At 44.0% G+C, this 25,058-nt stretch overlaps 1 protein-coding gene and 1 long non-coding RNA gene across 2 annotated transcripts in view; one reads left to right on the top strand and one right to left on the bottom strand.

Moving 5' to 3' along the window:
* The window catches only part of Svep1 (sushi, von Willebrand factor type A, EGF and pentraxin domain containing 1), a 163,801-nt gene that overhangs the window by 123,385 nt on the left and 15,358 nt on the right, over nt 1-25,058 (top strand). Inside the window, exons 36-40 of the mRNA NM_022814.2 lie at nt 394-561; nt 9,877-10,549; nt 12,073-14,855; nt 16,558-16,783; nt 18,885-19,040. Of these exons, the coding sequence (NP_073725.2) occupies nt 394-561; nt 9,877-10,549; nt 12,073-14,855; nt 16,558-16,783; nt 18,885-19,040 (4,006 nt within the window). The remainder of the gene's footprint in view (nt 1-393; nt 562-9,876; nt 10,550-12,072; nt 14,856-16,557; nt 16,784-18,884; nt 19,041-25,058) is intronic.
* The window catches only part of Gm35402, a 31,060-nt gene continuing 23,548 nt past the window's right edge, over nt 17,547-25,058 (bottom strand). Inside the window, exons 2-3 of the long non-coding RNA XR_390600.3 lie at nt 21,458-21,556; nt 17,547-17,793 (exon numbers count right to left, since the gene is read on the bottom strand). This is a non-coding gene — a long non-coding RNA (predicted gene, 35402). The remainder of the gene's footprint in view (nt 17,794-21,457; nt 21,557-25,058) is intronic.

Raw genomic sequence — 25,058 nt, 5'->3', positions numbered from 1 at the left:
CTGGAAGGACAACGCCTTTGACCTCAGTGACTCTGATTACCTGTCTGTTCAGGTATCCAGCTTCCAGTTGGGTAATAATTAAGCTATTAACCCTTCTCATCCCAGTAACTTGCCAGTCAGAAGCTCTGGAGTTCCCTCTTTACCGATAAACACATTAGACTTGAATTCTGCACCAAGTGGTTGTTGTCTTTCTTTACCCATTCATTATTTTAAATGGTCTGGCTGGTGTAAATTTCTTTTACATTCATACACATCAATACAATGTGAAGAACTGCTATTTCGTGCACAAAAACTCAACATTCAGCCTGTATTTTTCTTCCAAGTTCTATTTCTCCATGGAGAAAGTGGCCACCCAGTGAGAGGAGCCACCTGAGCCCTCTCTCCTATCTGTAGTTTACAGGGCCCATCCCTCCTTGAATGCACAGCTTCCGGCAGCTGGGACAGAGCGCCACCTAGCTGTCAACTTGTCTCCTGCGGAGAGCCTCCAATCGTCAAAGATGCTGTCATCACTGGGAGCAACTTCACTTTTGGGAACACAGTTGCTTACACATGCAAAGAGGGGTAAGTAAAACCTGTAGGGAGGGGAGCATGGAGCATCAAGGATAGAAAATGAAACTCCCTGACAGCCAAGACAGAGAGCTTCCTGGTCTTATTTTCTGAGAGCAGAGAGGAGGCAGGCTTCCCAAACAATAGCTCCCTGGAATGTACTAATTGTTAAGATTCAGACAAAGAGCAATGCAATACAAAGTATCTTTTACTTTAACCAAGAATGTGGGAAAGTCATCGAAGCAGGTGTGTGTCTGTCTATCACCCACCAAAGTCATAAGAATGGTAAGTCAGCAGGGGAATATATATATATATAAATATATATTGGTATTTGGCAAAGCAGGAAACGCATTGCAAATGATTTTAACTTGTAGCCTCATCTGATGGTCAGGAGAGCCCTGAGGGCAAAGCCGCAGGTTGATACATACCTGTGATGGCCTGTTTAGTATCTCAGGCTGCCAAGGCATTGAGTGTGGTCCAACTCACCCTCTGTTGTGGACACTGTGTTTCTTCTCTGTCTACACTTTCTTGTTACTAGTTTATCATCCCTGGCGTTTGCACACTAGAGTGCTCCCTGGATTTCTGCCTCAGGTGTGTGCCCTCGGAGAAGCAGCGTGTCCTCTCTGTGACTGGAATGTCCTGTAGTAGTGGTTCTCAACTGTCCTCATGCTGCAACCCTTTAATACAGTTCCTGAGATTGTGGTGACTCCAACCATAAAATTATTTATGTTGCTACTTCATAACTGCAATTTTGTTACTGTTATGAATCATAACATAAATCTCTGTTTTCTAGTTGTCTTAGGTGACCCCTGTGAAAGGGTTGTTGGACACCCACCCCCCACCCCCCCGAATAGGAGTCGAGACCCACAGGTTGAGAACCACTGTCCCAGGTCAAGTTAGTTCCCTAGAGGCTGATATTTGTGAGAGAACAAAGACTACAATGAATAACTTAGCAAAGGGCAGGGGGCGTCGATGAAGCCAACAGTGAAGCTGTTAACTGGTGCTGGAGTGAGGGCACGCAGGAGCTGGGCTGTCAGAGAGGATGTGTTTCATGTCACCAGCCCAGACTCTGTCACCAGGACCACGTGGTGACATGTTCTTGAGGAGACCTCGAGCCTCAAACACTGACATAAGAACTTTCTGATGAGTTAAAACAACAGCAACAATAACTTCAGCATTGTAATACGATTATCATATGAAGTGATGGGCCCCTGCTGTCCACCCATAATACAGGAGGGAATTGTCTGCGGCGGTTGAACAAGTGAATAGTCATTTCAGCCACAAATGGCAAATCACTACCCACTTGTAATTTTTTTTTTATGAAAGACAAAAATCAACTATTAAAAGACAGTCTTCTTTTTCTACAGTTCAAACTCTTGATGATAGAACAGAAAGCCCTTTGAGGAAACCGTCCTCTCCTCCGGGCGCTGTGGGAACAGCCTCACAGGAAACAGAGTTTCTGTCCTGTTCCCTTGCCTTCTGACCACATTTTTAACAGTGCCTTTGAACTATACAGAAGTAAAAAATAGCACAATGCCCTGTTTAAGATCACCTGTGCTCCCGTTGCAGAGATAGAAGCTTAAGTTAAGTCTTTGCTATGATTAAGTAGTTTTATGAAAGGAATACGATATGAGAGATTCTCCTGGAAGCCAGCCTCAATGCCTGTCTGCAATTCTCATGTTAACAAATGCCCGTTTTGTGGTTACTACATACATGTTTTCATAGGCAAATATACTTTTAATTTACCTGTTAGTGTATATTTGTACACATTGCCTCATTTAAGAAGTGTCATTTAAATCACTTCTCTCTTTTAAAATAGTTATTTTATTTTTAATTATGTGATGTGGGGTGTGTGTGTGTGTGTGTGTGTGTGTGTGTGTGTGTGTGTGAATAATCTCTCTCAGATACGTGCTAGTCAGCTGGACTACTTTTTCGCTGGTATAAAATATGCCTGTATAAGAAGGACTCATCTCTGGGCTGGGGAGATGACTCTGCAAGTAGGGTTCCTCATGAGGACTAAGTTCAGATCTCCAGCACCCAGGTAGAAAGCCCAGCAGTGTGGCACTTATCTTAACCCCAGTGCTGAAGGAGACAGAGACAGGAAGATCTTGGTGGCTCCTTGGGCAGCCAGTCTAACCAAAAGAACAAGTTCCAGGTGTAGTAGAGAATTGTCTCAAAAAACAAACTGCAAAGCAATTGAGAAAGACCCCTGATGGTGATCTCTTCACTGGATACACATGCATATGCACGTATGTGCACATGAGTGCACACACACACACACACACACACACACACAGGCACCACAGAGGTGGTGACATGTCCTGGAACCTCAAACACTGACATGAGAACTTTCTGAAATCCTGAATTAAAACAACAGCAATAACTTTAGTGTAATGTGATTATCATAAGAAGTGATGGGCCCCTGCTGGCTATCCACAGTACAGGAGGGAATTGTCTATGGTGGTTGAACATGTGAATAGTCATTTCAGCACAAATCCCAAATCTCTAAATTACTCATTTCTCTACAGTACTACACTAATGTGCTCCCACTTTATTTTCTTATAAAAGCAGAGTTACACCGAGTATTCCTGTCTGTTTCCTGGAACATATAAAATAGGATATCCCTGGCCTAGACATTGCAAGCTGTAGCTTGGGTCGTAGAATATTCGTATTTTTAGCTTTGCAAGATAGTAATAAGTTACCAAAATGAAAAGTGACCTTGCTGGCCCAGATAAGAGGTGTAACTTACATGTGACTGCCAGCAGGTGGCGACAACACCTTCAGTCAAGAAGAGGTGAAGCGTCCAATCATAAACAGTTACCTGGAATTCCAAATCTAATTGTTTAAAACGCACAAATGAAGCGAGCGTGGGAAGATTGTAAGAGCCAGCAAGCAGATTAGGGAGCTGGTTGTGATAGTAAGTCTCCTAGAGATGACAGGAAACTGCACCCATAATACTTCAACAATGTGGCCGAACAAAAACAATACCATTACTCGCGCTAAAGCAGAAAGCTAGAATTCTCACAGGGTCCACCCCCAGACAAAGAACTGCAAGCAGCTAAAGAATTCTGAATGAGGGAGAATTAGTCTTACCAAGGGGTGAGCCCCCTCATTGGTCATCCAACACCAAGTGATCCTCCCTGAAATCTTACATGCAATCAACACATAATGGGCTCAGCAGGTTGTGTTTGCATATTTGTGCATAAACATGTAACAGGGGGCCACCAATCTGAGAGAAAACAAGGCAGGGAGACGTTGGAATGACCAGAAGGAGGAAAGAGAGGGGGAGTAAACGATGTAACTGTTTTAATTTTTTTTTTTAATGATACTTTTAAAACTGACACATGAACTTCTAGAACTTATACTCATTAATGGGATATCACCTAATATGTCCATACATGTGTACACAGTGCCATTTTTCCACTAGGTTAAATGTGCCTACCTACTCATATATTTGCAGTTTCTTCCAAAATTATTTCCTGTAGCTTATTGACATGTGCACAGCTGTTACCTGCAGTCTCAACTTCTACTCCTGTGTCCCTTTAACCTAGTGCCCTCTAATCAGCCTTCCCTCTGCTCTTTCTGGTGTCTGATCCCTAGCATCCCACTCTAAGCTCCAACCATAGCTGCTTATTAAAACCAGCAGGCTAACAGTTTTCTTCCAGTATCTCATTTATCAGAGCTCTACTCTTGCAAGTGCCTTGTCTGTGCTGAACCTTTCACGGTGGAAACATGCCTGTTGTCCTGGCTAGTTCTACGTCAACCTGACACACGTTTGAATCAGCAGAGAGGAGGGAGCCTCAATTGAGAAAATACCTTCACAAGATCAGGCTATAGACAGCCTATAAGGTGTTTTCTTATTTGGTGATTGATTAAGGAGGTCCCAGTTCATTGTGGGTGGTGCCACCCCTGGGCTGGTGGTCCTGGGTTCTATAAGAAAGCAGACTGGACAAGCCCTGAGGAGCAAGCCAGTAAGCAGCACTCCTCCATCACCTCTGCATCAGCTCCTGGTCACAGGTCCCTGCCCTGCTTAAGTTCCTTTCCTGACTTCCTCTGGATGATGAACAGTGATACAGAAATGTAATCCCAATAAACCCTTTCCTCCACAACTTGGTTTTGGTCGTGGTGTTTCATCACAGTGATAGTAACCCTAAGACACCTAAGTATGTATTGCCATTTCAGAGTCTCTCCTTACAGAAAAAAAAGGCTTCCTGTGTCCACAACAAACCCTCATGATCTGGCTCTCTGGACTCTTTTCTACCAGCTACCCCAGGGCCCTCCCCTTTGCATTAATTTATTGGTTTGAAAGGTTTTGCATACAACTCGAGTAGTATGGATTCTAACGTGAAGCCTGTATCAGGTACAGATCTGTAGTTAGCAGCTGCCTCATTTTTCTACCCAGCATCTCTGCAAACACAGCGATGGACGAGATTTTACAAGTTTGCCATGTTAACAAACCTCCTTCCAGGATGTGGATTCCTGCCAGACACTCTGTTACTAATTCAGTCTGAGGCTGTGTTCCTTTTCCTCTCTGGTTCCTTCCTTTGTCTCGTCCAAAGGCAACCCGGGCACTCACTGGCAAGCTTGCTTTGCTGGCTTCAATTTCTGTCTCATGTTGAAGACATGGAGATTTCCTTTCTGGTTAGCCCAGCTATGCACTTAAATTGATTTCTGTTATACTTTATCAAGTATTATAGAGAAGATTTGCAGATTATGTGGTAGCCAGAACCAGGAATCTGTTCATGTCCTCTTTCTCTCTTTGCCATTTCTATTTTCCTCCTGGAGTCTTGCGGAGCACAGCCCTAGCATCTTGTTATATTAAGAATAGAATCATTGTATCCAAGCCATGACTTGTAGGTAATGTGGATTGCCTTGCTGTCTCCTTTTCCATCCAGAACTCCTCCCTGGGGCTTGTGTAGCACACCCCTGGCAACTTGTTCTGTTAAGAATAGCAACATTGTATCTAAGTCATGACTTCTAGGTAGTGCGGCCTGCCTTGCTGTCTCCTTCTCCATCAGCAGCTGCTCTCAGACTCATGAAAGTAGAGTTTTTCTCCTTTCGAATCTCAAGTCTACCGTCCCTCTGCCCTCCATACTGTATAAGCCACTCACACCTGAACATACATGAACATGCAAGCAGTCTTACTGTTGTCTCACTATTGCTATTTTAATATGATATAATATTTTATTAGTTCTTTGAGAATTTCACACATGCATATGGTGTAATTTGACCATGTTCATTCTTCCCCACAAGTCCTCTCAGGTCCATCCCTACTCCCTAAGCCCTCCTCCCAACTTCATGGCCTCTACTTTGATTTGATTTTCACCACCCACTGAGTCCAATTTTCGCTGCCCATGCATTCATGAGTATGGAACTGTTCCCTAGAGCATGGATCACCTACAGGGGACCACACCCTTAAGGAAAACTGTCTCTCCTTCACCTAACTCTGTCAACTGTCAATAGGGATGGATGCTGGACTGTGGTTGCTGGGTTGTTTGATTGATTTAAAGTTGTATACTGCCAGTGAGCTTTGATGAAGCCTCTCCCTGAATCATGGGAGCAAGATACATTCTCAAGTTTACAGCAAGGAAGCAAGAACTTCAGGAGACCAGTGTAGAATGACCAGCGCCAGGACAGGAAAGAAACAAGCAGCTCCATCCAACTCACCAACGCAAATTTACCTTTCACCCACACATTTAGCTTTTGAAATTTTTATCAACACCCTGAATGCTAGAAGCAGGTGCTTCAGGCCAGATAGACTGGTGGCAGTCTCTCTCTCTCTCTCTCTCTCTCTCTCTCTCATCCTTAGGTTGACATTTGTTGGTATAAAACTCAGAGGTGTGGAAGGGTTAATGACATCATAAAAACCTCACCGAGTTTTCCTCTTTTGATTCTTCTCACGTAGAAGCTTCTAAAGGGAATTACTGGATCTATTAAGACAAGAGCTTTGATCTTCAATAGTTGTTATGAATTGAAATAAGATTAATCACTGCTGCTTTCTATTATTCTCATTAACCCGCAGCTGTTTAATGAGCGGCTTTTGCCCTTTTAGAAGGGGACAGGATGCTGTTCTCAGGAGCTCACTCATAAAGCTCCCAGGGCCCATGCTGGTTGGTAAGCTTCCTCTAGGTGTGGGAATCCAACTACTGAAACCTCGAATCGAAAAGGAGTCTGCCCGTTACTGAAGGATTCCTGTGTATTGCTGGAGTCCTAAGGCATCCTTTCGATGCAGATGGACTACTTCCCCAGGACATAGGGTGTGTGGCTGATTTTTAATAAAAGTATTAAATATTGTCCCCGAGACCTCTTGACCAAGAGTTCAAAGGTTACAAAGAGTTGAAGTGAGTAAACCTTCATCTTAGGTTGATACCGAATCCAAGTTTGTCTCACAGCTTAGACGTAGCCCAGTTTCACATTCTCTCACTTTGGTGAACAGCAGTTACAGGAATATGCTATCAACTATAAGATGCTTATTCTCTGAATGACCCATCAACAAGATAAGCGAGTAGGAGATGTCCCCTATAATTCCAAATACACTTCCAAACTTCTGACAGAAATAAATAGTACAAGCAATTTGATGTTTTAGTGATTAAGTAATGGCTTATGGTTAATTCCCCTAGATGTCATTTAGGGGAATATATATCCTTTTTATCATTTTAAAATTCTAACCTTTTTCATAGTATTTATCTTTGTTTATCACCTAACCTGTCTTCACTTGAGTACAGTCTCTAGTGATGCAAAGCCCTGACCTTCTGGCACTTGGGAAATTACAGAGTCCTCAGGATCTCCATTTTAGGCACAGGGCATAGACCAAATATGTATCTTACAGTGTCACACTGTAACTCTCTGTCTGCCACATTGTGTGCAAATGAGACAGCTGCAAACAAGCACTACACTAATACAGCATCTATGCCCGGAGGAAGGTCATGTATGAAGAGGAGGCAACATCCTGTATGAGGAAACACATGTTAACTGAAATGCATAAAGAAAAACAAAAATCTTAATCCAGACCTGGGGGAAGGGGAACAAAGATTCTAAAATTGAATTCTTCACTTTCAAATCTCTTTAAACTGTGTTTTCAGTGGCCATTGCCCACTCAATTAGAGAGCTGCTTTGCTGTTAGTCTTTCATCGAGGAGTAGTTGGTGGAGAGTTATCGTAAGGTCAAAGATCAAAGACCCCAAGTGCTTCCAAATTATATAATGTAATCCTCACGTTCTCAAAATGCTCTGTGGAATAAGGAAGATTCTAGAGACAGGTGCTTCTGCCTCAGACCACCTGGAAAATCTTCATGTACAACGAATTCCTGTAAGTCAGGGCTGTCTAGGCCTGCACATATGAACTTCAGCCAGTGAACAATGTCAGGTACATCAAGGGGTCAGGGACCAGGATGACACATGTTTCAAAGTATGTGAATGATTCAAGTTGTGCTGTAAAACACCAGGAGCCTCAGTAAGATGTTCTACCCAGGACATGTCCTATGCAGGGGCACTCAAATCAGCAGGCCCAGCCTGACTTTTTAATAAATTTGCTCACTAAGCATTCTGCCTGTGGGTGCCTCCCTGTGACTGTTAAGAGAGAAGTCACCTAAAGACCCACCAAGTCCATATCCACATAGGAAGACTGAGGTTTTCCCAAACCATGAACTGAAGAGTCCCTAGGCAGAGACTTCACTCAGCTATTGGGAGTATCTATAAGGATTCATGGAACCCTGCTTCTGTGCATTGGACAGTGCATGACCATAGGTGGGGTGCGGAGATCTACGGGCATCTGTCACTTTTGTTGAATTGCCCATTAGTCTCCTGTAGATATGGATATATCTGCTAAGGACGATGAAATCCCAATTTTTCTCTAATGGATTATTTCTTTTAGACCTAAACAGATCTCAGTGGAAGGTTCAGTTACGAATGACTTAAGAGTCTTTGCTGAACGGTGGGTCAAATGATTTGCACTATGACACCTCCGCGTAGTTCCCACAGCATCCCCACAAACAGTAGTCTTATATAACAGGTCTGAAAAGAAGAGAGGGGGTGCATTGTGGGAAAGACGTAAGTGCTGGAATCTAGTAACTAAATGTGAATCTCACATCTGCTGAGAGCTGAGTGATGTGTGGCAAGTGACAGATTTACCACCCAGCCTTCTGTATGATGAACCAATCACGTGTCTAACAAGGATCAACTAGGCACCTGGCTGTTTTCATTCCCTTCCTCATTATTAGTAACAGAACGACAGACTGAACCGATGGTAGATACCCCTTCAAAACTCTGCTGTCTAAGAGACTTAAAGGGAAAATCAGAGGACCTCAGATACAGTGCTCCTAACCACACAGCCCAATGTTTGTTCTGCTCTATTGAAATAGCCCCAGGGATCATATTAATAATCTCTCATCAGATATAGGCACAGAAAATCTTGGAGCTATTGAACAAAATGTATCCATACAGTCAATGTACGGCATAGCCATACACAGAGCAAAGACTTTTAACTCTTACCATGCGGTCAGAGGATTTTGGAAACACTGGATCCTAGAATTCTAATCACTGTTTTAAAGTTCACTGAATGTAAGTGAGCCACTATAAGCTATATCTAGGTTAAATGTGGTTCACTAAAGCTTTTTTTCAAAATATGACTATTAAAATCAACAGACTAAAGCTATCGAAGCTATGGAGGCCTAATATTAAATTGAGTTAAAGCTTACTTCTCATTTTTACTTTTAAAACTGTGAACTAGTCAGGGACCAGGGTCAGGCTCAGTTGGTGAAATGAGGACCTGGATGTGATCTTCAGAACCTGTGTAAGAAACTTGGGGTGGATGTGGGGCGTGGCCTGCTTATGTTGGGGGCGTGGCCTGTTGTTATGTGGGGCGTGGCCTGCATATGATTCTAGTACTGGGGAGGTAGAGACATTCAGATCTCTGAGGCTCACCAGCAAGCCAGGCTGGCTAAGCAGTAATAGTCAGGTCCCAGCAAACAAACAAACAAACAAAAACCTGCCTCTCAAAAAATAAGGTCAATGGCTCCTGATAAATGATTGTGACCTCTGACCTCTCCAGGTATATATGCATGTACAACTGTGAGCACACACACACACATATACACACAAATGTGTAACTATCACTAGAGCTCTTTAAATATCAAAAGTCTTAAATCTATTTCCTTACTGACCAACCATTAGAATCATTTTAACAATAAAGCTCAGTATTCAGTTGCCAAAAATTATTAAAAAAAAAAAGAATGAAAGCAAAGTTAGTGTTGGAAAGAGTAAGAAACGGAAAGAAAAGAGAATGCCTTTTGTCGATACTACATTGAGCTGTTTCTTTCTCCTCATTCCCATAGCTACACCCTTGCTGGGCCTGACACCATCGTATGCCAGGCCAACGGCAAATGGAATTCAAGTAACCACCAGTGCCTGGCTGTCTCCTGTGACGAGCCCCCCAATGTGGACCACGCCTCTCCAGAGACTGCTCACAGGCTCTTTGGAGACACCGCGTTTTACTACTGTGCGGATGGTTACAGCCTGGCTGATAATTCCCAGCTCATCTGCAATGCCCAGGGGAACTGGGTTCCCCCCGCGGGCCAGGCTGTGCCGCGCTGCATAGCTCACTTCTGTGAAAAACCCCCATCTGTTTCCTACAGCATCTTGGAATCTGTGAGCAAAGCAAAGTTTGCAGCTGGCTCGGTAGTGAGCTTCAAGTGCATGGAGGGTTTTGTGCTGAACACCTCAGCGAAGATTGAATGCCTGAGAGGTGGAGAGTGGAGCCCTTCTCCCCTCTCGGTCCAGTGCATCCCGGTGCGATGCGGAGAGCCTCCAAGCATCGCAAATGGCTACCCGAGTGGGACAAACTACAGTTTTGGGGCCGTGGTGGCCTACAGCTGCCACAAGGGATTCTATATCAAGGGGGAGAAGAAGAGCACGTGTGAGGCCACAGGACAGTGGAGTAAACCCACGCCCACCTGCCATCCTGTGTCCTGTAACGAGCCACCTAAGGTTGAGAACGGCTTCCTGGAGGTAAGAGGCTAGGAAAAGATCCATAACTTCCATCTCTTATAGGGCCACCTACCATGATTGATTCGGTATTTCCAAGTAGAGGCAGTGAACAGATTGATTGTTGAAACAGAAATAACTCAAGTCTACACAGTGTGTACTGGATAAAAATGGATCAAGATAATTAAGAAACCTTACAATATACATCTTTTCAAGTTCTTATTTTATGCGTATAGGTATTGGCCTGCACATATAGCCATGTACCCTGTGTGTGCAGGGAGGCCAGAAAAGGCAGCAGATCCCATAGGATCAGAGTTATAGACAGGTGTGAGGCACCATGTGAGTGCTGAGAATTCAACCTTAGTCCTCTGGAGGAGCAGCCAGTGCTCTTAACCACTGAGCCACCCCTCCAACCCCCTCAAAATGCATCTTTCTGCATTATAGTAGCCTATAGATAAGGCCTTTGTAGCCATATCTTAGCCATAAATGTGAAGTTAGAGTGAGCCAATTTTGATGAAATTCCATTTTGCTTTTATAAAGTTCATCGCCTGAATGGAACTAAATAGATATTTATTGTTACTCTGATTTTAAGTGAGATAAGAGGTGCAGTTTTTGCATTGCTCGTTCAAGATATCTAAAGGTAATCTCACCATGGTGAGCCAATTGTTAAGTGTGATACAAATGTGGTCTGCTCCACCCTAAAGTGTCTTCCCACTAAGTGTGTCCGGAAGACAAGAACAAGGGCTGTAGTGCTAGCTCCAGACGTAAAGTGCTTTCTGTGCAAGAGCGAGATGTGAGCTTGATCTCCAGAATCCAGGGTAAGAAAAGCCAGGCATGGTGCCACACACCTAGAACCCCAGCGCTGGCCAGGCAGGGACAGCCTGATCCCCAGAGCTCACTGCCTTGCCAGCCTTGCCTGCCTGATAAGCAATAGTTAAAGACTGTCTCAAGAAACGAATAATTCAAAACAAGGTGGGTGGCATCTGAGAAATAACACCTGAGGTTGACTTCTGGACTCCACACACATGCACCCACATATAACAAAAGAGAAAGGGTGAGTGAAGGAGGAAGGGAAACAGGAGGGGGGAGTAGTCTAGTCTTCTAAGTCAAAGGCCATGGCGCCTGCCATTTTAAGCAGGCAATATTTAATTGAAATTGTTTTTAAAGCATCTATGTATACCTTTTTTTTTAACTTACTAAGTTCCCTGGGTATCCTGTTGGTACTGCCCTTCAACTCACCAAGATCTGTGTAGATCGCTGATCTTATCTGTGTCCCTGATCTTATTTTTCTCTGTTGGGTTCCATAAGAGTTTCTACAGAGGAAATGACCTCATTGGATCTTCCACATTTTACTTCTGCATTTTCCCATCCTACAAAAATTAGGGCAGACCGGTTTCGAACAGCATAGATCTTTTCTCATGGAAGTCCTGACTGATTCATTGTAAACGTAGGTCTCTGAGTCCTATTCTGTTTGACTGTCGATGTGCTGTATCTGTTGGCTTGCCTGTTCTGTAGGCTGTACTGACTTTTCTTTCCCTGTCATCCAGCACACCACTGGCAGGACCTTTGAGAGCGAAGCAAGGTTCCAGTGCAACCCAGGCTATAAGGCAGCCGGAAGTCCTGTGTTTGTTTGCCAAGCCAATCGCCACTGGCACAGCGACGCCCCTCTGTCCTGCACCCCTCTCAACTGTGGGAAACCCCCTCCCATTCAGAATGGCTTTTTGAAAGGAGAAAGCTTTGAAGTAGGGTCCAAGGTTCAGTTTGTCTGTAATGAGGGATATGAGCTCGTTGGTGATAATTCTTGGACTTGCCAGAAATCTGGCAAATGGAGTAAGAAGCCAAGCCCGAAGTGTGTCCCCACCAAGTGTGCAGAGCCTCCTCTCTTAGAAAACCAGCTCGTATTGAAGGAATTAGCTTCCGAGGTAGGAGTGATGACCATTTCCTGTAAAGAGGGGCATGCCTTGCAAGGCCCCTCTGTCCTGAAGTGCTTGCCATCCGGGCAATGGAATGGTTCCTTTCCTATTTGTAAGATGGTCCTTTGTCCCTCGCCTCCCTTGATTCCCTTCGGCGTCCCTGCGTCTTCCGGTGCTCTTCATTTTGGCAGTACTGTCAAGTATCTGTGTGTCGACGGGTTTTTCTTAAGAGGCAGTCCAACCATCCTCTGCCAGGCTGATAGCACCTGGAGTTCTCCATTGCCCGAATGCGTTCCGGTAGAATGTCCCCAACCTGAGGAGATCCTCAACGGTATCATCCACGTACAAGGGCTTGCCTATCTCAGCACCACGCTCTACACCTGCAAGCCAGGCTTTGAGTTAGTGGGCAATGCTACCACCCTCTGTGGGGAAAATGGCCAGTGGCTCGGAGGAAAACCAATGTGCAAACCCATTGAATGCCCAGAGCCCAAGGAGATTTTAAATGGCCAATTCTCTTCCGTGAGCTTTCAGTATGGACAAACCATCACATACTTTTGTGACCGGGGCTTCCGGCTCGAAGGTCCCAAATCCCTGACCTGTTTAGAGACAGGTGACTGGGATATGGATCCCCCCTCTTGTGATGCCATCCACTGCAGTGACCCACAGCCCATTGAAAATGGTTTCGTAGAAGGTGCGGATTACAGATACGGTGCCATGATCATCTATAGCTGCTTCCCTGGGTTTCAGGTGCTTGGTCATGCCATGCAGACCTGTGAAGAGTCGGGATGGTCAAGCTCCAGCCCAACCTGTGTACCCATAGACTGCGGTCTCCCTCCTCACATAGACTTTGGTGACTGTACTAAAGTCAGAGATGGCCAGGGACATTTTGATCAAGAAGATGACATGATGGAAGTCCCATATCTGGCTCACCCTCAACATTTGGAAGCAACAGCTAAGGCCTTGGAAAATACAAAGGAGTCGCCTGCCTCACATGCATCCCACTTCCTCTATGGCACGATGGTTTCCTACAGCTGCGAGCCTGGTTATGAACTGCTGGGAATCCCTGTGCTGATCTGCCAGGAAGATGGTACGTGGAATGGTACCGCACCCTCTTGCATTTCCATTGAATGTGATTTGCCTGTTGCTCCCGAAAATGGCTTTTTACATTTCACACAGACGACTATGGGCAGTGCTGCACAATATAGCTGCAAGCCGGGGCACATTCTAGAAGGCTCCCACTTAAGACTCTGTCTGCAGAATAAGCAGTGGAGTGGCACTGTTCCACGCTGTGAAGCCATCTCATGCAGTAAGCCAAACCCACTCTGGAATGGATCCATCAAAGGAGATGACTACTCCTACCTGGGTGTGTTATACTACGAGTGTGACTCTGGCTATATTCTCAATGGCTCTAAGAAGAGGACATGCCAAGAAAATAGAGATTGGGATGGGCATGAGCCCATGTGTATTCCTGTAGACTGTGGCTCACCCCCAGTCCCCACCAATGGCCGAGTGAAGGGAGAAGAATACACATTCCAAAAGGAGATTACATACTCTTGCCGTGAAGGGTTCATACTGGAAGGAGCCAGGAGTCGTATCTGTCTTACCAATGGAAGTTGGAGTGGTGCCACTCCCAGCTGCATGCCTGTTAGATGTCCTGCCCCACCACAGGTGCCAAATGGGGTGGCAGATGGCCTAGACTATGGGTTCAAGAAGGAAGTAGCGTTCCACTGTCTAGAGGGCTATGTGCTGCAGGGGGCTCCAAGACTCACCTGTCAGTCCAATGGGACTTGGGATGCAGAAGTCCCTGTCTGTAAACCAGCTACCTGTGGTCCTCCTGCCGACCTTCCCCAGGGCTTCCCTAATGGCTTTTCTTTTTATCATGGGGGCCACATACAGTATCAGTGTTTTACTGGTTATAAGCTTCATGGAAACCCATCAAGAAGATGCCTTCCCAATGGTTCCTGGAGCGGCAGCTCGCCATCCTGCCTACCTTGCAGGTGTTCCACACCCATCATTCAACAGGGAACCATCAACGCAACTGATTTGGGATGTGGAAAGACGGTCCAGATTGAGTGCTTCAAAGGCTTCAAGCTGCTTGGACTTTCTGAAATCACCTGTGATGCCAATGGCCAATGGTCTGACGTCCCACTGTGTGAGCACGCTCAGTGCGGGCCTCTCCCAACCATACCCAACGCAATTGTCCTTGAGGGCAGCCTTTCGGAGGACAATGTGGTAACTTACAGCTGCAGACCTGGCTACACCATGCAAGGTAGTTCAGATCTGATTTGTACGGAAAAAGCGATATGGAGCCAGCCTTACCCAACGTGTGAACCCCTGTCCTGTGGACCCCCACCAACTGTAGCCAATGCAGTGGCAACAGGAGAGGCTCATACCTATGAAAGCAAAGTGAAACTCAGGTAAGACTATGGGTGGCTGTGGAAACTTCAAGGAGTGTAAGCAAGAAGATTATAAAATGAAGTCAGAGGTGAAAATGTAGCTAATTAGGAAGATAACCGTCATCCCTGGGCTGCTCTCCAGACCTCAAAGCTTTTAACACTTTATTTACTCAGGACTATGTACAAATCCATTTACTATGAAAATAAATGTATACCCTTTCCAGGCTGTGGTTCTAATCAATCCTCATGGTGCTCACAAAGCCGCAAGGTCCTCTAACCAGCCTCAATTATGTGTGAATCACTGAGCAATATAAATAAGGATGCTATCCAGCCTGTGATACTTAAGCTAAGAATATGGTGCTCACATAATGGAAACTCCCCTGTCTGAAGGGAATTATTACATTAAATATTAAAATGAAAGACATGAAAAATTTGGAATGAACTTAGGAATTAAAATTTTTATTGGAATAAATAGACACCATGTTAAAGGCATCTCAGTTGTCTCAAGATCTCGTTTACGTTCCCGGGAGAACTACGGGCATTATCAGCTCTTATCTGATTGATAACTTAGCACCTCACCTGGGGTGATCCATTCTGAACGTTTTAGCCCCACCTTCATGTTGCCCTGACTGTAGTAAAAAGCAAAGTTTATGGAAATATGGAATGTTAGGTGGCTGAACAGTACCAGAGACACAAGCACAAACCAAAACAAAAGGGTGAATAGCCAGTCTGTGCCTTTGGAGTAAATTTTAACACTTCCGTGTGGATGTTGATGTGTCAGGCATTCTGAGAGCCACAATGTCACCTCCTCGTCAGGACTCACCTGGGGCTTCATCTTTGGCATGTGATGATGACCAATCTTTGCTTGGTTTCCGCTGATCAGGTTGTTCTGATTGTACGAGACTCCTGTCTCCCACCTAGCCTGGTTAATATGTGAAATTTAAAAGGTGTCCTCCAATGATCACTATGAATTAACTAAATGGTCTGATATGAAAGCCAGCCTATGGGAGTGGTAGAAACATGGGTACCAGAGACTCCCTCTAGAGAACACAGTTTCTCCACATCTCACACTACCCACGCAGAGTCATGTGGCTTCAAGAAGGGTGCCAACCTCATCAATGCCAAATGGCAACAAGGGCCCTAATGGCACCTGCTCATGAGGTAGGCATGAGAATTTGATGAGTTGATGTTTGTAAAGCACACAGGGGAGTCACCAGAAAATAGTTATTGTATGGAACCAGTTGCTGCATAAGTATTTAAATTTGTAAATCACATGGAGACTTAAGAGCCAATTTGACCTAAGCTTTAACTCTACTGTAGCTATGACAGTGCTTAATGACCAAGTTTAAAAGGAGTACCTTGTGCAAGCACCTCAGACAGTACTTGTTGCACAGTAGACAAGCCATAAACACTATGTCATATTCCTATCAGTATCTGAGTCCATTTTGAACTTCTCTATAATTTCTTGAACTAGTGACTATTTCAGAATGGACAAATGATAAAGGGAAGTAATTTCATCTAAAACAACCTTAGCTAAGAATTTATCTGGCTGTTGCTTTATTAATGTTTTGTGCAGTGATGTTATTCATCTGACCTTTGAGCCGGCTCTCAGGTTTCTCATAAAATGTCTCCTGAGCCTTGTGGCAGTTCTGTTCATCTGAGCATAGGCCAGTTACAGTGTGGTACTTATTTGTAGGTGTTCATTTTCTTGTTTGCATTGCAGGTGTCTGGAAGGGTATGTGATGGATTCGGATACAGATACATTCACCTGCCAGCAAGATGGCCATTGGGTCCCTGAAAGAATCACCTGCAGTCCTAAAAAATGCCCTGTGCCATCCAACATGACACGCATACGTTTTCACGGAGATGACTTCCAGGTGAACAGACAAGTTTCTGTGTCATGTGCAGAAGGGTTTACCCACGAAGGAGTGAACTGGTCAACATGCCAGGTGAGATACTGTGTCCGACCTGAGACGTGTAAGCCTAACTCTGGCATCTGTTACTATGACCAAAACTCACATCTTGCTCTCTTGGAAAGAACAAATTCCTCCAGTTTTCATTTACATCCAAAGATTAGAGATGTTTCCTAGAAATAGAAGGGTGGGGCTGGGATGGACTGGTGGTTCAGAGCATGTGCTGGCCCTCCAGAGGACCTAGGCTTGGTTCCCAGCACCCACATGGTAGCTTACAACTGCAACTACAGGTCAGGGGACCGGATGCTCACATGCACAGAGAAACGTGCAGGCAAAATACTCACATGTATAAAATAAAATTGTTTAACAGGGAGAAAAAAAGAAATAGAACTTGGGTATTTTTTCCTAATATTCCCAGTGTTAGATTAAGAAGGAGTTAACCTTAAGGGAAATGTTAAAAGCAAAAACACAGGGCTGGAGAGATGGCTCAGAGGTTTAGGGCACTGACTGCTCTTCCAGAGGTCCTGAGTTCAATTTCCAGCAACTACATAGTGGCTCTCCACTATCTGTAATGGAATTCAGTGCCCTCTTCTGGTGTGTCTGAAGACAGATAAAGTGAACTTATATACATAAAATAAATAAATCTTTTTAAAAATACTATAATGAGATATCCGTGGCAAAGCAACCCATGCCCGAATGAGTGTCTGTGTGGAGGAGCCTGCTGTGGGCTGTGATGGCCTTAGGCAGAAGGCCCAAAGCTGCACAAGCAGAGAGACAACAGCAGGCAAATTCTGCCTTCACTGTTTATTATTTGTTTACATTAGAAAATCATTTAAACCAGGTGTTGTGGTCCAGTCTATAAATATAGCACTCAGGAGGCAGAGGCAAGAAGATCACCAGATTTGTCTGGGCCATGTAGCAAGACTGTGGGGGGAACAGGGCTGGAGAAGGGATGGGACTCTGTTGATACAATGCTTGCCCAGTATGCCTGAGGCCCTGGGTTTGATGTCCATCCCACCTAATAATGTGCAGATGGTGATGCGCACCTGTAATACAAATGGGAGAAGCAGGTGTCACCTGAGGAATGTGAGAATAGCCTGGGCTAAAAGATGGGGGAAAGGGGGGTCTGTACTTCAGGTTTCCTTATTGGAAAACAAGTGTGCAAAATAACACAGATCTCCTATAGCTGTTGTGAACATCAGCATCAGCAATGGGAGGAAGTGCCTACTACTTCTGCAAGCTTTGATCTTTCAACAGTCACCAGCTGGTCTATACACACAGGCACTGTTGGCTATCAAATCTGTGGTTAGCTTGGCATGAATAGATTTCTGTATGTAGTTAACAGTTGCTAACTTGATACCTTGTTAAAGACATGAATTACCACTCGGATAACAGGCCTTCCTAGAGGAACCTCTTCTCCTAGCTTCCACATCAGAGATGAAGAGATGCATTGGAGAAGTCTGGCAGGTGGCAGCTTCTTCCTGGTTCCTGAAGAGTTTAGATGTGCCCTTTGCCTTCCTATGTAACTCTACTTCCTGCTAGTTCGTGTCAGCACCCCTTCTGAAACCAGGAACCTAACAATTTACTGCTGCCAAATAAGGTGTGCCAGAGAATGTGTTCAATAGACCACTCTGAGACAGACAGGGAAATATCCAAGCTTCTGTGGCCTGCCTTGGAGAAAAGATTATAAGCAGGAACAGTGGATAACACCAAAAATTTTAGAAAATTCATGTTGAGATCTACTGCCTAATGCTGCTCTTTCTCTGAAATTTGAAATTAAAATATGGGATAGCATGGAACATCAGGGTTCACTGGGATAAAAGGTGGAGTATCTGCACCAAAGCTCTCTCAGTCCATCCTCTAGTTAGCATGCTGCACTAAAGACTTCCTAATGGCATGGCTCTGTATAAGAGAAAGTGCTTAGCTTGTGTTTCTGAGACATCAACAAGTGTTCAGTGCTGACTGAGAAAAGCTTTTTGATGATTCATGTGTTTTTAAGACCTACAGATAGATTAAAAAGCAACTCGATTGGGGAAACCCTGGGTCCTTTCGACTCTCACTTTGGGGATGAGTCTGCCATATAAACAGAACGCTCATGTATTAAATCCTAACTATGACTTTGTGGTCTGTTCTTTAGCCCGACGGTACATGGGAGCCACCATTTTCTGATGAATCCTGTATCCCAGTTGTTTGTGGGCATCCTGAAAGCCCAGCGCATGGCTCCGTGGTTGGCAATAAGCACAGCTTTGGAAGCACCATTGTTTACCAGTGTGACCCTGGCTACAAATTAGAGGTACACTAGCAAACTGTTTAACAAAAATGAATGTGCTGTTCTGATATGCTTGGGATTCTTTCTACTATTAGAATAAATTGACCGTGCAGTGGTGGCCCATGCCTTTAATCCCAGAATTTGGGAGGCAAAGGCAGGCGGATTTCTGAGTTCAAGGCCAGCCTGGTCTACAAAGTGAGTTCCAGGACAGCCAAGGCTATACAAACCCTGTCTTGAAAAAAAAATTAGAATAAGTTAACTTTACTAACACTGCTCCTAAAAACATACTATTATATTTCATTACTTTGTTTTCTTAACACTTTCTGAAAAAAAAATAGTTAAAAGATGACTTAGAATTTTTAAGCACACAAATATTATCAGCCAGGTGTGGTGACACATTACCTGTGATCTCAGCTACTCAGAAGGCAGAGACAGGAGGGTGACAAGTTCAAGGCCTGCCTGGGCAACTGTCAAGGCCCTGTCACAAAACAGGCATAAAAAAAAAGGTCAAGGAATATAGCTCTGGGGTAGGGTGTTCATCTAGTATATTTATCGGAAAACAAATTAGGGCTGGAGAGATGGCTCAGCAGTTTGGAACACTTGCTGCTCTTGCAGAGAACCTGAGTTAGATTCCCATCACCCATGTCAGGCAGCTCCAAACAACTCCCACTATGCATCACTACAGGAAAACTTCAACAAGGAAGTACTAGAGTGAAGCCAAGCGCTTCACCAGCAGTGAGTACACAGGCCCTGACAAGCTCTCACTTGAGATGCCAGGTTCCCTTGGCCTTAGTTTAGGTTTCATTGCTGTGAAGAGATGCCATAACCACAGCAACTCTTATAAAGGAAAATGTATAACTGGGGCTAGTTTACAGTTTCAGAGGTCTAGTCCATTATCATCGTGGAGGGAAGCATGGTAGCACACAGGCAGACAGGGAGCTGAGAGTTCTACATCTTGATCCACAAGCAGCAGAAGTGAAGGCTCAGACACACTGCCCTAACTTGGGCTTCTTAACCTCAAAGCTTAACCCCCTTCCACCCACTTCCTCCAATAAGGCCACACCCACTCCAACAAGGCCACACCCACTCTGACAAGACCACACCTCCTAACAGTGCTACTCCCTATGGGCCAAGCATTCAAACACATGAGACTATGGGAGCCATTCCTAGTCAAACCACCACACCCTTTGATATATCTCAGAACTATACTAAGAAAACCTCAATTTTATCTTTAAGATGACTCCTAATTGCAGTATTATATCCCCACCAGCAGCACCCATGTCTACCTATGAACTTTAATGGGAGCGCTGTAGTTACTTCCTCTGAGAGCCTTATCCAACCATCTTAACTCTGTCTAAGAGAGCTGCCTTGACTCACAGGAGATTGTCATCTGGCTTTTCAGGAATCTCTTGTGTTTACTTATAGTGGCATGTAAGAGCAGGTCAGCTGTTAAATGTTTGTGGTATTGCCCACCCCCCTTTGTGACTGTGAAATCAAAGAATTGCCTTAAGAGAGGGAGAGGGCCATGAGAACCAGGTTTCTATGGCTCTTATTTTATTTCCTCAAAGTTTAAGAAAATAAATATGAAAAGGAAATTGGTTGTGTCTGGAGGATTTTCCTGGCTTTGAAACTGGGGAATTCCTTACATGAACTTACTGATCTTGAAATTTCTTAAGAAAACATATACACTTATGGAAACAAAATATACCAAAAACTCATGAAATTTGAAGAAGTTGGTAATTTAACTTAAAATGGTGGGGTAGCAACCTAGTGTTAACTATGAAGTTTATTAATAGCTATTCTCATTTCAACACATTAAAATCATCACCTGAGAGTCTTTTCAAAAGATCTATGCCCAGCTACTTGGAGAAATAATGAGTATCAGTCTAAAGAGAGAGATAGAAAAGACTGCCTGGAAACCCTCATCACACAAGAAAGTGGGGACCCGAAAGAGGCTGGAGACATGGCTCGGCAGTTAAAAGCACCCTCTGTTCTTTCAAGGGACCTGAATTTGATTCCTAGCACCTGGTAGTAGCTCACAACCCTCTGTAGCTCACAACTCCAGTTTCAGGGATTCTAATGCCCTTGTCTGGTTTCTGTGGGCAGTGCACATGTGCAGTGTTCAGACATATATGCAGGCAAAACACCCACACACATAAAATAAAAATAAGTAATGTTTAAAGAAAACATGAAGCCAACTGGAGGAAGTTTCAAAAGTCATTTGAGCAGCAATACGTGTAATGCACCCACCAGAGTGACAGGTATCCAATAGCATGGACAGAGAGAAGACTCACAATGGTCCTAAAGAGCAAAGACCCGGAACTATTAGCAGATGCTCCTGTGCAAACTTACGTTGAGATCATGTAACTGAAGAGGCAGGATTGGCTCCTTAAAGCAGACTGCATGTGCAGGGAACCAAATGCTAACGAAGGGACACTCACCTTCAAAAAATACTCCAGTGGATGAATGAAGAGCAGAACTTGAGATCCATGTGACCTGCTGTATTTAGCTTTGATCAGTTGGGCCTGTTGAGGTCACACCTGAAAATAGAGATAGCAGACATTTCATGGTTTTGGATGGAAACAGCTCATGTATGAAAATGGCTTGCTCCCTTCCAGAGATGGAGGAGAAGGAGGAGGAGGAGGAGGAGGAGGAGGAGGAGGAGGAGGAGGAGGAGGAGGAGGAGGAGAAGGAGAAGACAACTGATAAACAGTATCAGCCAGCGACATCATATAAACAACTAGCAAAAGTGTGTGTGGGAACATCAACAGAAGAAATGACAAGTTTTCTAGAATCTCAAACAAATAAGTTGACAGGAAAGAGCAGAGGAAATAGAGAAGGATCCTAGAAAATTAGGCAGGCATAGGTGTTTTTTAAAAAAATATATGACATATTATTTATTTACTGCAGTTATGGTGTTCTGCAGGGCCATGCTGGTTAGTGTTTTGTTTTGTTGTTTTGTTTTGTCAGTTTGACATATGGTAGGGTCATCTGGAAAGAGGCGATTCAGTTGAGAAAATGCCTCCGTTGGCTTAGCCTATAGACATGCCTGGCATGTTCATCACCAATGATTGATGGGAAGAGTCCCAGCCCACCATAGTAGTCCAGAGTTGTCTAAGAAAGAAGGCTAAACAAGCCATGGGAGCAAGCCTGTAAGTGGCATTCTTCCATTCTTCCTGCTTTCAGGTCTCTGCCCTGAATTCCTGCCCTGACTTCTCATGATGATGAGCTAACTGTTTTCTGTACCCTGAAATAATGCCTTTCACCCACAACTTGCTTTTGGTCTTAGTGTTTATCACAACACTAGAAAACAAATTAGGTCAAAGGTTTGCATTTTAACAAGCATTCAGCACCAAAGGTTGATGGGTGGGAAGGTAGCTGGAGATCAGCTCTTAGACCCAGTAGACTTCTGTGATAGGCCGTCTCTTCCCTTGATGGACCAGAAGGACACTGGGGGACCGACCTGCTCACCTCCAGTCTGTGGACACAGATAGTACAGTAATTACAGGGCTGTGGTTGCTGCAGGCAATAACTGTGGCAAGCACCATCCTCTCTGCATTACCCCAAGTCTGTGCAGGATAATTACCATCATCCACTCCCCGGATTTGAATTGCTACCAAAACCAAGCAAAGCAATCAAGATATCCAATATAAATTATGTTACATTCTTCTACTATGTAAATATGCCCTCGTCCATGTGTGAGGCAAATACCTTTTTATGAGCTATTAAAGATTGAATTGATTATTTAAAAAAAAAAAGCCCCCCCCCCCAACGGGGCTGGAGAGATAGGTCCACAGTTAAGAGCACTGACTGCTCTTCCAGAGGTCCTCAGTTCAATTTCCAGCAACCACATGGTAGCTCAAAACCATAGGATCTGATGCCCTCTTCTGGTGTGTCTAAAGACAGCTACAGTCTACTTATATGCATAAAAGAAAAATCAGGGACAGTCAATTAAAAAAAATGGCTGTTAAGGCTCTAACAATCTAAGGCTCTAAGGATCTGTGAAAGTTGGTTGAAAACTTAGATAAGACAGGGGAAGTGTGCTGATAGATCTAAAACTCAGACTTAATAAAAAGCAAGGCAAGCCATGGGCAGAGAAAGAAATGCAGGATAAAAAATTGCCCATTGCTAGAGAGAAAGTGAGGGGATATGGTATGCTTTTAAAAAGTTAATGGCTGCTGGTTTATTTGAATTTGTATTGGAACAAACATTGACATAGTCAGACAGAATACTCACAATTGCAAGCATTAGAGGAAGAGAACACTGGGAGAACCAAGCCACCTGACTCCAGTGAGCGCCTCAACGGTGAGCTGAGGAGGCCGACAGTTGTCTGATCTTTTAAACTATTAAAACGTAACACATAAGTTAGAAAAGCCTTTTTCTGTCTAAAGAAGAGGCACAAGGCTTAAAATTTGCCTTTGGATGGAGAATTGTGGAAGCCTTATTTCTCTTTCATAATTTTTTTCAAGTTTTCTACAAGGAACGAGTATTACTAGTTACTATTTCAATAAGAGGAGATTAAAAACATATTTAAAAAAACACTGAAATTTATGGGGCCTGTTTTTTGTTGTTGCTGTTTTGTTTTGGGAAATCGGGACAGAACTGTCCCATTAGAGTCAATAAGATCTTTACAAGTGAAGACTTATCAAGAAGAACCGCCTCCAAGGAGGACTATAAGGGTATCAGTCGACAGAGGTGAAAGCGGGGTTAGCAGCTTCTTAGTTGTTGCTGAATCAGAACACAGCTAAAGTACAGACAGACAGACAGACAGGCAGACAGGCAGGCAGACAGACATGCATACTCATGACAGGGGGATGGAGAGAAGACTCAGCTGTTCTTCTAGAGGACCCAAGTTCAATTCAGAGCACCCAAGTCAGCTGGCTCCCAGCCACCTGCAGCTCCAGGGACTCTATTGCTCTCTTCCGGCCACAGTAAGCTTCCATACACGTGTGGCATATACTGACACACACACGAGCCTAAATAATATTCAAAAGCAAATAAGCCACAAACCCCATGTGCTGGAGTTCACACTTACGGTGAAACTTCTGAAGGCGTACTAAGGAGGCTGGAGAGATGGTTCTGGAAAGAGCACCCACTGCACAAGTGTGAGGACCTGAGTCTGAAAAACTAAGACTCTCTCATGAAAAAGCCAGGGCTCTGCACGCATGGCTGTAACCCCAGTGATGTGGGGAGTGCACACAAGAAGATCCCTGGGGATTGCTGGATGCCAGACAAACTCCAGGTTCAGTGAGAGACTCTGTCTCTTAGGACTAAAGTCCTTAGGTAGGTAGGTAAATAGATAGATGAATGGAGGGGGAGGGAAGGGGGAGAGGGGAAGGGAGAGAGAGGGAGAGCAGGACACATTTCTGGCCTCTCCGATGGACATTTGTGCATCATATATACCACACATGAGAGGCAGGGATGGGTGGGACTTAAAATTTGGTCTTTTTAATATGTAATGTTATAAACCTTTAATTAGTTATTGTTTCATAGTCGATTAGGCGCATAATACAAGTTGGAAACACAAATGGTTCCAATAAGAGATAACAGAAAAATATAAAGAAGAGATCTACAAAAATTAAGCTCAGGAATCCAAGAATAATGCCTTAGATATCACTGGTGGCAAGGAGTCTATATAGCCATGAAGAGCTATTGGGTATTGAAAAATATATTCAGATAATTATAAATTATTGTTCAAGAAAGTTATATTTCAGAAGGTAGAGAAGTACATTTTAGACTTTACCAGATAATTTCAAATGTTAAATACAGAGGCTCTTAATAAATCTCAATGTAATAGATAAGCTTCATGGTTGAAAATTTCAGTCCTCAAATCAATACAGCATTGCACATGCTTTGTTTTATGTCTGAAGTATTGAAAGATAAATGTACTCAAAATATTTTTAAATATACTAACCAAGTTTATCTCTGATGTTACTGACCCGTTCTTCACAAGTCTTTGCTATGGATTATAACTAGCTATTATTTAAAACAGAAGAGAAAGCCATGTCTGCCAGCATCACATCACTCTGCCAGGGAAGAATT

Source organism: Mus musculus, chromosome 4 (genome assembly GCF_000001635.26).
Source record: "Mus musculus strain C57BL/6J chromosome 4, GRCm38.p6 C57BL/6J".
Classification (NCBI taxonomy): Eukaryota; Metazoa; Chordata; class Mammalia; order Rodentia; family Muridae; genus Mus; species Mus musculus.
This window is presented reverse-complemented; position numbering and strand designations above follow the sequence as displayed.